Consider the following 13,242-nt stretch of genomic DNA (forward strand, 5'->3'; position numbering starts at 1 on the left):
AGAAAGGAAGTCTTTAAGCCATGCGTGGAGGTTTCCATGGATACCATTGGAGGAGAGTTTGGCTAGCAGAGTGGGGTGCCAGACCATATCGAAGGCACGTGATATGTCAAGGGAGACAGCTCTGATTTCCTGTTTGGCATTGAAGACCTCCATCCATTGTTGAGACAGCAGAAGCAGCATGTCCAGAGTAGAATGACCTGGTCTGAATCCAAATTGATGATCCGAGATCAAGCCATTGGAGAAGAGGAAGGATTTGATGTCAGAAGCGATGATGGATTCCATGACGTTGTTGATTATTGGGAGCAGGCTGATTGGTCTGTAGTTGAAAGGATCTGTTGTTGCACATTTTTTGTGTAAAGCTGTAATGTTGGCTGATTTCCAAGCAGACGGCATTGAATGTTGAATTGTTGTACATTGAATGTCGTTACATGATGACTCAAACTCAGGACCCTAAGATCGATCTCAAGCTAGCCACTTTAACCGCTATGCCAACACCACACTCGGCTTATAGGCATTGAATGACATCATGCAACTCTGGGATGGCTCTAATTCTCTGAATAATTGTTAAAAAGCTATTTTCCAAGAAAATACTCTGCACAACAGAATATTGGAGGAGGCGTTCCGGCCCATCATGCCTTAGGCATGGTTCCTATCCCAGCACTCACACCTAGTCCAAGTAGTGACAATTATATACAGCTAACTCAAACCAGAGAATTTGTGCCCAAGTTGCTGGCACACGATGGCTTGCTTTTTATGCTTCCACAGCTGAAGGCCAGAGGCATTATGTTTTCAGCTTGTCCATCCGGCTGTCTGTCTGTCAGTCCATCCATCCATCCATCCCTCCATGTGACCATCCATTAATCCATCACTTATCGTTGTTTTTGTTGGCACAATAACTTGTGAACCACTGAAATGATTTCAAGCAAACATGGCACAAGTATGGACTGGAACACAAAGAAGAAGTGATTACATTTTGGGTTCAAAAGGTCGAAGGTCAAGTGCTCTTTAAAAATCATTTTGCAGACTAGAACTCGAGTTGGAATAATCTGATGTTGTGTCTCTTCTTATTATCTCTCTTTTATTTATCATGCTCCCTCTTTCATGTGACCTTTAATTGAGATTAAATGTAACAGATGGGTTGACATCTAATGTTGGCGGAGGCATATCCATCAATGCATTCATGTCAAATTATATTTTCTAGTTTCAAAGATGCCTTAGGATTGTCAATGTCCACAACATAAATGCAAATGGCACAGCTGGCTTGACATGTTCATCTGAAGGAGGGTGTGCTCCAATATGCTCGACCCTTGCTGACACAGGCATATCATTAACATTTAGTAAACAAAACCCCACTGAGGATCCCACCGGCGATCAAGACCAGTTGGGACAGCTCAATGGAGAGAACATTACCAATTGAGCTAACCTGTTTTGCTATTTATTATATTCTGCATTTGAGGAACATATACTGTATCAATATTCATTTACTGCCAACAACATCCTGATTGAAATATTGTCATAAACATTTCAGTACAATATCAGCCAGCTTAGGATGCCTTTAATCTTTATAATATCAATTTTGAAATATATTAGCACAAAAGTAGATAACAACATGGTATTTTTGTTTGTATTTTTGCAAATGGGTGCGGATTTTATGTGGGAGGGATTTGTGAAGAAAGGGGAGATGCTGGGGAAGAGCAGGATATAATCATCATAATGATTATCATTATGTTTATACAAACCTGGTATCACAGAAATCGTTTTCAGTGCCCGAAGCACTCTGAATGTTCTCAGGGCAGACAAGTTTCCCAAATCTACAAACTCAGTGATGTAACTGGAAAAGTGACAGAACAACACCCACTCAGGTTATTGAATATTAGAAGATATAAAGCCCTGTAATAAAGGCCGCAATTAAAATCAGGATGGGGCGGGGAGGTGTAGGGGGGCAGGGGAGAGGGGAGGGATGGGAAGTAGAGGGTGTGGTGTGGGGATCATACTTTTCTAAATCAATAACATGTGCTAAACTATTGACCAAGTTGATATATCATTATGAGGTTCTTCAAATTGTCAGGTAGTTGCATATTATAAAGACAAAACCAGAGACTACCTGAGAGTTATAGTTTGGTTTGTGTACGGTACATACGTATTTTACCAATTACGTTTGTGTTGTATTAATATAGTAGGCATAAGTATTAAAAAATAGTTTTATCAACTACATTTACCAAATGTGTTGTATTAGTAGAGTAGACATAAGTATTAAAAATGTTTTAACAATTACATTTACAAAATGTGTTGTATTAATATAGTAGACATAAGTATTTTAAAAAAGTTTTAACAATTACATTTACCAAATATGTTGTATTAATATAGTAGATATGTCTTTAAAAAGTTTTAACAATTACATTTACAAAATGTGTTGTATTAATATAGTGGACAAAAGTATTTTTAAAAAAGTTTTACCAACTACATTTACCAAATGTGTTGTATTAGTTGAGTAGACATAAGTATTTTAAAAAGTTTTACCAATTACATTTACCAAATGTGTTGCATTCATATAGCAGACATAAGTATTAAAAAAAAGTTTTCACAATTACATTTAACAAATGTATGTAAATGTGTTGTATTAATATAGTGGATTCAAGTATTTTAAAAGTTTTAACAATTACATTTACCAAATGTGTTGTATTAGTAGAGTAGACATAAAAAAAAAACAAAAAAAAACAGTTTAGAGGCCATTTTCCCCCGCAAAGTGGGGGTTGGCCTTTTCGGGGACCGTGGTAGTTGTTGTTTTTTTTGGTCCCCTTTTGGAAGCAATGTTTTACGGCCGGATGCCCTTCCTGACGCCAACCCTTTTTGCCGCCTTCAACGACAAGCAGGGAATTACCAGTGAACTGGTACTCAATTAGCCGACCTCGGAAGGATGACAGGCTGAGTCAACCCCCCTGGCATTAATTTGGCGATCGACCGAGATTCGAACCCAGGATCCTAGGTATCCCAGCCGGCACCCTAGCCGCTAGCCCAACACCAGGGATAATTATTATAACATAAGAGTAGACATAAGTAGAGTAGAGTAGACATAAGTATTTTTAAAAAGTTTTAACAATTACATTTACCAAATATGTTGTATTAGTGGAGTAGACATGAGTATTAAAAAAAGTTTTAACAATTACATTTACCAAATGTGTTGTATTAATATAGTAGACATAAGTATTTTAAAAAGTTTTAACAATTACATTTACCAAATGCGTGGTATTAATATAGCAGACATAAGTATCGTTATGAATTTTGTGTAGAGGAAAATCTAGATCCAGGTAAATCTGCATAGGTAGGTGTCCGGCTGTCGTGATAGGGAACCTCATGGGTAATAAGTTCTGTGTTTAGCCCGGTTTGTCGGAATAAGTGCGTATCTTCGTCTCCGCCATGAGGGGGCGGGGCATGTTAAGTAGAATTAGGGAATATGCTAACTCCATTGTGTGTCGTTCCCTCTGTGAGCATCCCAGTGTCCCTTATGGCAATACATCCCATAGACATTAGATAGGCCAATTAGCGCACCACACATTAAATAATTCCCCCACCGCCACAATGACTTGGGAAGAACCAACAGGCAGCAGCCGCGCTGTACGCCACCATGGCGACAAACATCGTGCCATGCAGGCTGGGAGCCATGCCCAGGAGAATGTGTGATTGGTTGGGGTAAGAAGCTGGCCACTGATTGGTGAAAGGAAGGTTGAAGGAAGCGGCAGACTGATTGGCCACCGACGGATGGCATGACATGGGGGACAAGAAGCGCTCGGCCAATGTGAGGACACCAACGCGGTGAGAAGATTCGGGAAGTCGAGGGGCACCACGCTGGTTGGGGAAGAGGCCCAGGTGATGTCAAAGCATGCCGAACAAGAGACTTGGAGCGGCGGACATTCTGGCACTTCGGTCCGGACTTTGGTGGTGAACGTGTGTGTGCGCCAATATTTTCCCTTCTCGTTCCTGGATCCATCCTGCCCGGACGTCCGTCTCGACCTTTCTTCTCGCTTTGGCTTCTGCCTTCCCAGACCTTCCTTCCGCCCTCGCCCTGCTCGTTTGGTCCCTTCATCTGCGACTCACTCGCCACGAACGTTGGGTGCATCGGAGGGCCGAGCCGAACCCGAGGAGGACGTTGCACGGCTGCGGGTTGCACGCCCGCTCGCTCGCTTCGCGCGGGGACGCGAGGCCTGCTGCGCACCAGCGGACATGGGCCAAGCAGCACGAGAAAGGGGGGCAAATCGAGGCCTTTCTTCACGCCAACCGGAGCCGCGTTGGACGACGGACGTTACACATCCAGAGACAGATAAGCTCACATCCACAAATGCGCACACAATGGTTTCTTTGCTTAATTCATTCCCCTGTGCTTGTATGTGAAGTGAGATGTGCGGGATCCCGATTTAGGATTTAGTTTTTATCGTCGCGTTTCCCTGTCCCGATATTTATTTCGAATAAACCCTTGTATTATTTTCCCTTTCTATTCAAAACCCCGTTTTGGTTTGATTTATTGATTTCAGGTTGAAGACGCCTGCAGCCGTGAAGGTAAGTCGGCATAGTTCATTCCGTCTCGCATATCAACCACCATTGAATTGGAAATGCCTTCATTAAGCTCGATCCATCCATGGTGACGCTCAGTGTTAACTGAGCCAACCACACGACAGTATTAAAAATGTTTTAACAATTACATTTACAAAATGTGTTGTATTAATACAGTAGACATAAGTATTGAAAAAGTTTTAACAATTACATTTACCAAATGTGTTGAATTAGTAGAGTAGACATAAGTATTTAAAAAAAAGTTTTGACAATTGCATTTACCAAATGTATGTAAATGTGCTGTATTAATATAGTAGATTTAAGTATTTTAACAATTACATTTACCAAACTAGCAACAGTACCCGCACCACGGGCGGGGCTTCAATTGGGAAGCCCAATTTAATAGGTAAAATAGCAGAAATTGAAGGCTTTTTATTTTAAATGATTCATATAAACATCCATTGAATCATATCACACGCAAATCATCAAAATCTAAACAGTACATGGCTAAACAGTACATGGACGATCACGTACCACGTACGTCTCGCGTCTCGCTCGCTCTCATGTTGTCCCGATAATGATTCTTCCGCAGGTTCACCGACGGAAACCTTGTTACGACTTTTACTTCCTCTAGACAGTCAAGTTCGCTCATCTTTTCGGTGCACCGGCACGAGCCGAGAACGGCCCGTGCAGGGGCTGATCCGAGGATCTCATCAAACCATCCGATCAGTAGTAGCGACGGGCGGTGTGTACAAAGGGCAGGGACTTAATCAGCGCGAGCTGATGACTTGCGCTTACTGGGAATTCCTCGTTCGTGGGACACTGTCTCAAGCCCCAGTCCCCATCACGGATGGGGCTCAGCGGTTTACCCGAGCCTGACGGCGAAGGGCAAGGTACACGCTGGCCCGTCCAGTGTAGCGCGCGTGCGGCCCCGGACATTGAAGGGCATTAAACGTTCATTAAGCATTAAATGTTCATTAAAGGATTACGAAACGAAAAACATTACGAAATTACGTTCACACCGTCACGTCAAACACTACCATGAACACATACATCGTCACAACATCGTCACAATGAACGTTATGCGAACGCGAATATTATGCGGGAGTTCAAACCTGAGAATGCTGGAGACCAAAGCTGAAATTGGGAAAACTAAATAGCCTATTTTACTCCTGGAGATCCCAAGATTACCCACCCAAAATATCTTTGCGATCGGTTCAGCAGTTTTTACGGTACCTTTGAATAGACAGACAGACGGACATTTGGTGAATTATAGTAAGATCGTCACAATGAGAACATCGTCACAATGAACGTTATGCGAACGCAAATGTTATGCGGGAGTCCAAACCTGAGAATGCTGGAGACCAAAGCTGAAATTGGGAAAACTAAATAGCCTATTTTACTCCCAGGGGTACCAGGATTACCCACGCAAAATATCTTTGCGATCGGTTCAGCAGTTTTTACGGTACCTTCGAACAGACAGATGGACATTTGGTGAATTATAGTAAGATGTGTTGTATTAATATCGTAGATATAAGTATTTAAAAAGTTTTAACAATTACATTTACCAAATGTTTTGTATTAGTAGAGTAGACATAAGTATTAAAAAAAGGTTTTACCAATTATATTTACCAAATGCATTGTATTAATATAGCAGACATAAGTATTAAAAATGTTTTAACAATTACAGTTACAAAATGTGTTGTATTAATATCGTAGACATAAGTATTGAAATTTTTTAAACAATTACATTTACCAAATGTGTTGTATTAATATAGTAGATTTAAGTATTTAAAAAGTTTTAACAATTACATCTACCAAATGTGTTATATTAATATAGTAGACATAAGTATTTTTTTAAAGTTTTACCAATTACATTTACCAAATGCGTTGTATTAAGGGTGTAGTACTGGTGAACAGGTGATTTTGTTTTTTTTGTTTTTTTGTTTTAGCTGAACAGTTTCCTTATAGTCTTATAAACAAGAATCATGCTATTAGAGGTCATAGAAGTACCCCTAAATATTGAAAAATTCAAATTTCAATTCAATTCAATATCATATTTTGCATTTTGCATGCATGAAATTTGTTATAACTTTAATTTGCATCATTCTTTTGGGCTGAAATTTGGACAGGATATTCAGAATATCACTTCCTTTAAAATGATGAAGGCTTTTGTTTATAGGAGTAGCCATTGTGGATTTATTTAAGGACAACCAAGTTTTATCTGGTAATTGGCATAATTAGCTAATTAGTGAACATTTGACATAATTTCACAAAATTCTCTCATCAGGTAGTAGAGTAACACATGTATAATACATGTACCAAGTTTTGTGTGAAAAGAATGATAGGTGACATAGAAGATAGAAGTAGAAATGTGTTCTTTGTTTTTCCTTGTTTTTTTATTGACGGTCTAATTTATGCAAATTATATGCATGTAATATGACAAAGAAGCGTTGAAACTGGTCTGAGTTAAAGCCAAGATTATATCTTTCAAGAAAAACTGAAAATTAGATATTAACTTGACTTTGTTTTTGTGTAAAGGCCTCTCAAAGGTACCTATGTAGTTTTCTCAATTTTTCTCCAGTACTACACCCTTAATATAGTAGACATACGTATTAAAAATGTTTTAACAATTACATTTACAAAATGTGTTGTACTAGTAGAGTTGACATAAGTATAAAAAAAAGTTTCACCAATTATATTTACAAAATGTGTTGTATTAATATAGCAGACGTAAGTATATAAAAAAGTTTTAACAATTACATCTACCAAATGCGTTGTATTAATATAGTAGATATAAGTATTAAAATTGTTTTAACAATTACATCTACCAAATGTGTTGTATTAATATAGTAGACATAAGTATTAAAAATGTTTTAACAATTACATTTACAAAATATGTTGTATTAGTAGTCGACATAAGTATTTTTTTAAAGTTTTACCAATTACATTTACCAAATGCGTTGTATTAATATAGTAGACATAAGTATTAAAAATGTTTTAACAATTACATTTACAAAATGTGTTGTATTAATATAGTAGACATAAGTATTAAAAATGTTTTAACAATTACATTTACAAAATGTGTTGTATTAATATAGCAGACATAAGTATTAAAAATGTTTTAACAATTACATTTTCAAATGTGCTGTATTAGTAGAGTAGACATAAGTATTAAAAAAAAGTTTTACCAATTACATTTACCAAATGTGTTGTATTAATATAGTAGACATAAATATTAAAAATGTTTTAACAATTACATTTACAAAATGTGTTGTATTAATATAGTAGACATAAGTATAAAAAATGTTTTAACAATTACATTTACAAATGTGCTGTATTAGTAGAGTAGACATAAGTATTGAAAATGTTTTACCAATTACATTTACCAAATGTGTTGTTTTAGTGGAGTAGACATAAGTATTAAAAAAAAGTTTTACCAATGACATTTACCAAATGTGTTGTATTAGTAGAGTCGACATAAGTATTAAAAAAGTTTTAACAATTACATTTACCAAATGTGTTGTATTAATATAGTATGTAGATACAAGTATTTAAAAAGTTTTAACAATTACATTTACCAAATGTGTTGTATTAATATAGTAGATACAAGTATTTAAAAAGTTTTAACAATTACATTTACCAAATGTGTTGTATTAGTATAGTAGACATAAGTATTTAAATTTAAATAATATTTACAGAAACTATTTTTGTTTTATAGTAAAATAGACTTCCATGCAGCTGCTAAATCAAAAGTATAAAGTAATATAACGTTGAGAAATATCTTCATTTGATTATGCACCAACGGATGATAGACAACACAAAAGCTTTTATATGGACAGATAGGACCGGGAGCCTCTAGATGCATCTACAGGCTGTGGAGCGTATGCTTCCTTTTTTATTTTGCAAATGCCAAGCACAATAATTATGTCAAATGTGCTAGAGTGTAATCTTCAACAGATGATACATCATCTAGAAGAACAATATCCAGGTGCCCACAGCATGATGAATGAGGGTAATTTCCTTCTAAGAAGACAGGACAAGGTGATGTCTGGTGTTTGGACAGATATGTTGATAGAACAATCGCTTATGACATCTACTAAGAGCAGAGGAGGGGTAATGAATGCATGATGAGGTATGACAGAGAGCCAATGAGCAATGTGGATTTTCACTCATCCTGCTTACAGTGAATTCCCAAAAACTATTTGCACTCTCATTGGAGTTTTGTGCATTAGTAGTAAAAAGCACAATTACATCTTTGAAGCTATGATGAAAAGAGACCTGAAAGACTTCAAAAAAGATTGTGCAGTTTTTGGCAAGTCATAATCCCATCAATACACACCATCCTGAATTGAGTAGTGCATTGAGTGGAATAAATGACAGTCAGCAAAAGGTGAATGTATATGATGCAAAAACAGCATAGACATATATTTAAATAATTTAGGAGCGTCATGTCAATTTCAGAGAATTTGTGAATACAAATCCTGCCTCAACTGTCAAGTCATTTCAGCACGATGACAGTTTAAACTAGAATCCGGGCACTCGGTAGAGCGCATACCTTCGCCGCAGCTACTGTTCTGTACTTGGCATGGGAGTGTATGCGATGTGAAACTTTATGTGAAATGCGATCGATTTTTAAAAATCAGAATTTGAGCAAATCTGTTTCATTCGTCTGTTAATATGCCTCCCCGATTGACAAATCTGCAATTTGAATTTCATTTGAGGTTGAAATGATTGCGGGAGATCGCGTTATAGTGATGACGTCTTGGATGGACATCCTCTTCTTCAGTCGCTCATAACTTTGAGTGAAATACGATCGAGTTAAAAATAGTCAGAATTTGAGCAAATCTGTTTCATTCGTTTGTTAATATGCCTCATCTCTTGACAAATCTGCAATTATAATTTTTTTTGAGGTTGAAATGATCGCGGGAGATCGCGTTATAGTGATGACGTCCTGGATGGACATCTTCTTCTTCAGTCGCTCATAACTTTGAGTGAAATACGATCAAGTTAAAAAAAGTCAGAATTTGAGCAAATCTGTTTCCCAAAATCTAATCAAATGTGTCCCGTATAATAACCAATCATCCCACCAAATTTCATGCAATTCGGTTGAATACTTTTTGAGTTATGCGATTAACATACACACACACAGACATACAAATAAATACACAGCGATCAAAACATAACCTTCCGCTTTTGCGAAGGTAAAAAACAGTTTTGCTATTGATGATAGACTCATGTTGATGGTGAAACTCATGAAAGTCTCTTGGTTCGGTGACTGCTCGTAGCACTATCATTAAAAACATTTGCAGACATTTCCCCACAGCTTCAGCTATTAATTATTCACGATTCCACCTTCTTTATTTCATCCACAGACACATTCTGTGAAGAAAGCTGACAAGCCAACTCAAGCTAAAGCTCTGGATGACAAGACTGTCAATGGTAATCCAATTCAACCTAAAGATGCTTGTTACGTTCTTGATGGTGGTGCATTGCCACACAAGACTTCCATGGTCCAAAATGGGTACATTTGCAGATGTTCTAAGGCATTATGAAAATTATTTAGAGCAGCATTATGGAACAGTAACGGTTGTTTTCGATGGTCAGATAATTATTTCAATTTCAGCACCAAAGATTTGGAGCATCAAAGGCGCACAGATAAATCAACAGTGACATTAAGAGGCTTCTCCAATTCTTATGAGCAAAGTAACATTCTTATCCAACAGCAAAAGTAAGATATATTTTGTGGACATGATAGGAAACCATTTGCAGAAGAGGAGCTGTAATATACCCAGCTAACACAACACCGTTGGGCCAACGTTGGCCCAACGGTGTTGTGTTAGCTGGGTAACCTTGCTGAAGGTAATGCAGATACTTTCATTATACAAACAGCATTGTAATTATCCGAAGAAAGACAGGTCTCAGTAGTTACCCCATACATGCAAAGCAAAAAGCGGGGTTAAGCAATTGGTTCATGACCTTCCGTCTGACTGTCCACAAACGTCAGTTTATGATCGAGGAACAACTTAAGTTAAATTGAATGTTATCTATCTATAATTCCACTAATCTCTGTCTGTACGTTTGTACGTTTGTACGTTTGTCTGTGACCGCTGTTTCTCGACAACCACGGGTCCGATATACTTTTAACTTGCCAGGTATATTGCTGGGGACCCGAGGATGTGCCTTTTCAAGGTTTCATATTAATCGGACAATTACTTACCGAGCTATGTCCAAAAAACGATTCAACCAATCAGAGAGCAGCGAACGATCGCGTGTGCCGAACGTGGCGGGCACACTCTGCCTCGGATGGCACATTTGAGAGCGTATTCATTTATTTCACGTTTGCAAACTATGTTGGCGTTAAACTATGTTTTACAACTAATAAAAACGAATTTGCGATTCATTCGCTTTCCTGCGCGTTTGTGCACGCGATGGCGATTTCTTTACCAAACTCCGGAAGCCGTTCGCTTTGGACCGAACCATTGCATGTAAATAGAGGGGGGGGATTGTCACCACTCGCAAGCCGTTCGCTTTGGACCAAACCATTTCATGTAAATAGAGGGGGGGGATATAATTTTAGATATAGATATAGTACGGGCATGCCCTAGTATATTAAATATGTATCGGAACATGAATCGGAAAACAAACCTGCCATTTAATGATACTTTGTCTCTGAATTTGTCATGACCGCATATTCACAGAGAGGAGCGAGATAATATTTTTACTATCTGCCTGCCTGGCAGTCAAAGAAAATTGAAAAGAATTCTAAACAAAAAACGTACTTTATTTGAAGGACGTCATAAAGGACACCAACAATAGGCACGAATAACGAATGTAACATTTTAGATAGGGTGGTGTAATGGACTCTATGTCAACAGTGGTAACATTCCAGAATTATTTTTTCATACGATTTTTACAATCTTTATTTTATTTAAATTGAATTATATACTTGAACATTTCAGAACACCTAAAGCCTTCTTGTCATTTCCAAGAACCTCCAGTTTTGCAGTGTTTAGTGCATTGAGGTACCCTGAATGTGATGTACGTGGAATCGTATTTTCACGGGCAATAACTTTTACTTTACTCTGTACTTTTTCAATTAAATCTACTACCCTATAGTGTATGTGGTAGTATGCCATGAGCAAACATTAAAGTGATGACCCCAAAACTCCTCAACAGGTCTTGAGAATAATTCCAAAATGCACTTTCTTTTGCACCTAAGAATGTTGCATTCTTCAGTGAGCTTATGACCTCCACCCATCTGAAAACCTATCATAGATATAGTATGATTACACAATTTTGGCTTTTCCATTATAACTAACAAAATTGCAGATATTCAATGATATAAGCAGTCATTCATTAAGTGAAGGAACAATATCCACAACATTTTGATCACAACATTGGCCAAAATATATTTTCAAATACAATTAGGCCGTTTACGATGTTTTGCTTATACGTTGTTGCCAACGCAACAGCATCGTACTACTTCCAGGGGCCTAAAAAACACCATAATGAAAGCCACTGATAACATAGGGGGGTCGTGGCAGAAAGTTACATTGTCAAATATAAATGGTGTTGAAAACCCTGGCATAAATGTATCAACAACGTCTGAGGATTTGAGAAGACAGTCCCAGAAATTTAACGCAACATTTGGGGCTGGCCATTCAAGTTGGGTTCGACGACGTAGACGGGGTGAACGTGGTGGAGTTGTTTGAGTTCCATGGAGAGGACTTATTAAATGAGGAAATGATGCAGATGGACCAACAATTAATTGTAGAAGAGGATGTTCTTGTGGAAGCACCATCACTTCAATCATTCACTGTACAAAGATTATCAGAGGTTTTTGATCATATGGAAGCAATAAAGAAAATCTTCAGTGAGGATGAGCCAAACAAAGAAGACAGCTCAATGGCTAACAGGTTGTTAACTGATAGCAATGAGCTTACCTCATTGAGTTACCTGCCTCAACTGAGTTACCTGCTGCAATTAGCTGCACCAACAGAAGAAGAATAAAGCTGTCCAGCAATCATTGGATAAATATTTTAAACTTACAGAGAAGACCCCCTATAACCAGCTCATTTTCATCCTCATAAAGAATCCACACCCCAACTGCCTACTCCTCAACCATCTCAGGTGAGTTTTGTCTTATTAGTCCCCTACCGGTGTACACCGGAGAGGACTATAGGTTTGCACGCCGTCCCTCCGTCCATCAGTCTGTCAGTCCGTCAGTCCGTCAGTCTGTCAGTCTGTCAGTCTGTCAGTCCGTCAGTTTATCCGTCTGTCAGTCCGTCAGTCCGTCACGCAAAGAACAGTTTTCCGGACTTTTTTTCTAAACGCTTAATGCTAATGATTTCAAACTTGGCACATGGTTTCCTCATGATAAGTTACAGATCAGGTTCGAACTTCACGACGTTTCGATCATTTTTGACAAAGTTATGGCACTTTGAACTTTGGGAATTCTGATAATTCTGATGATCCTTAACTCAGTGCCATTTTAAGTTTTAATTTCCTTTAAAAATGATTTTCTCTGCAATAATAGGACCGATTGAGATCAAATTTTCACCATAGGAGGGACTCGGTCTGTAGAATATTGTAATGGTAATTATGACGTCACAGGTCACGTGGTTCGGCCATCATATTGTTTTTCGTGAAAACACGAAAACCCCTTTTTCTCTGCAACGGCTGAACAGATTG

The 13,242-nt window shown here is 38.0% G+C and overlaps 1 protein-coding gene across 1 annotated transcript in view; it reads right to left on the reverse strand.

The window, feature by feature from the left end:
- LOC137416790 (sodium channel protein type 4 subunit alpha-like) overlaps nt 1–13,242 on the reverse strand; it is a 170,623-nt gene that overhangs the window by 107,240 nt on the left and 50,141 nt on the right. The window contains exon 6 of the mRNA XM_078783297.1: nt 1,740–1,831. Within this exon, the coding sequence (XP_078639423.1) occupies nt 1,740–1,831 (92 nt within the window). The remainder of the gene's footprint in view (nt 1–1,739; nt 1,832–13,242) is intronic.

Source organism: Myxine glutinosa, chromosome 1, assembly GCF_964187855.1.
Source record: "Myxine glutinosa chromosome 1, kmMyxGlut1.1, whole genome shotgun sequence".
Classification (NCBI taxonomy): domain Eukaryota; kingdom Metazoa; phylum Chordata; class Myxini; order Myxiniformes; family Myxinidae; genus Myxine; species Myxine glutinosa.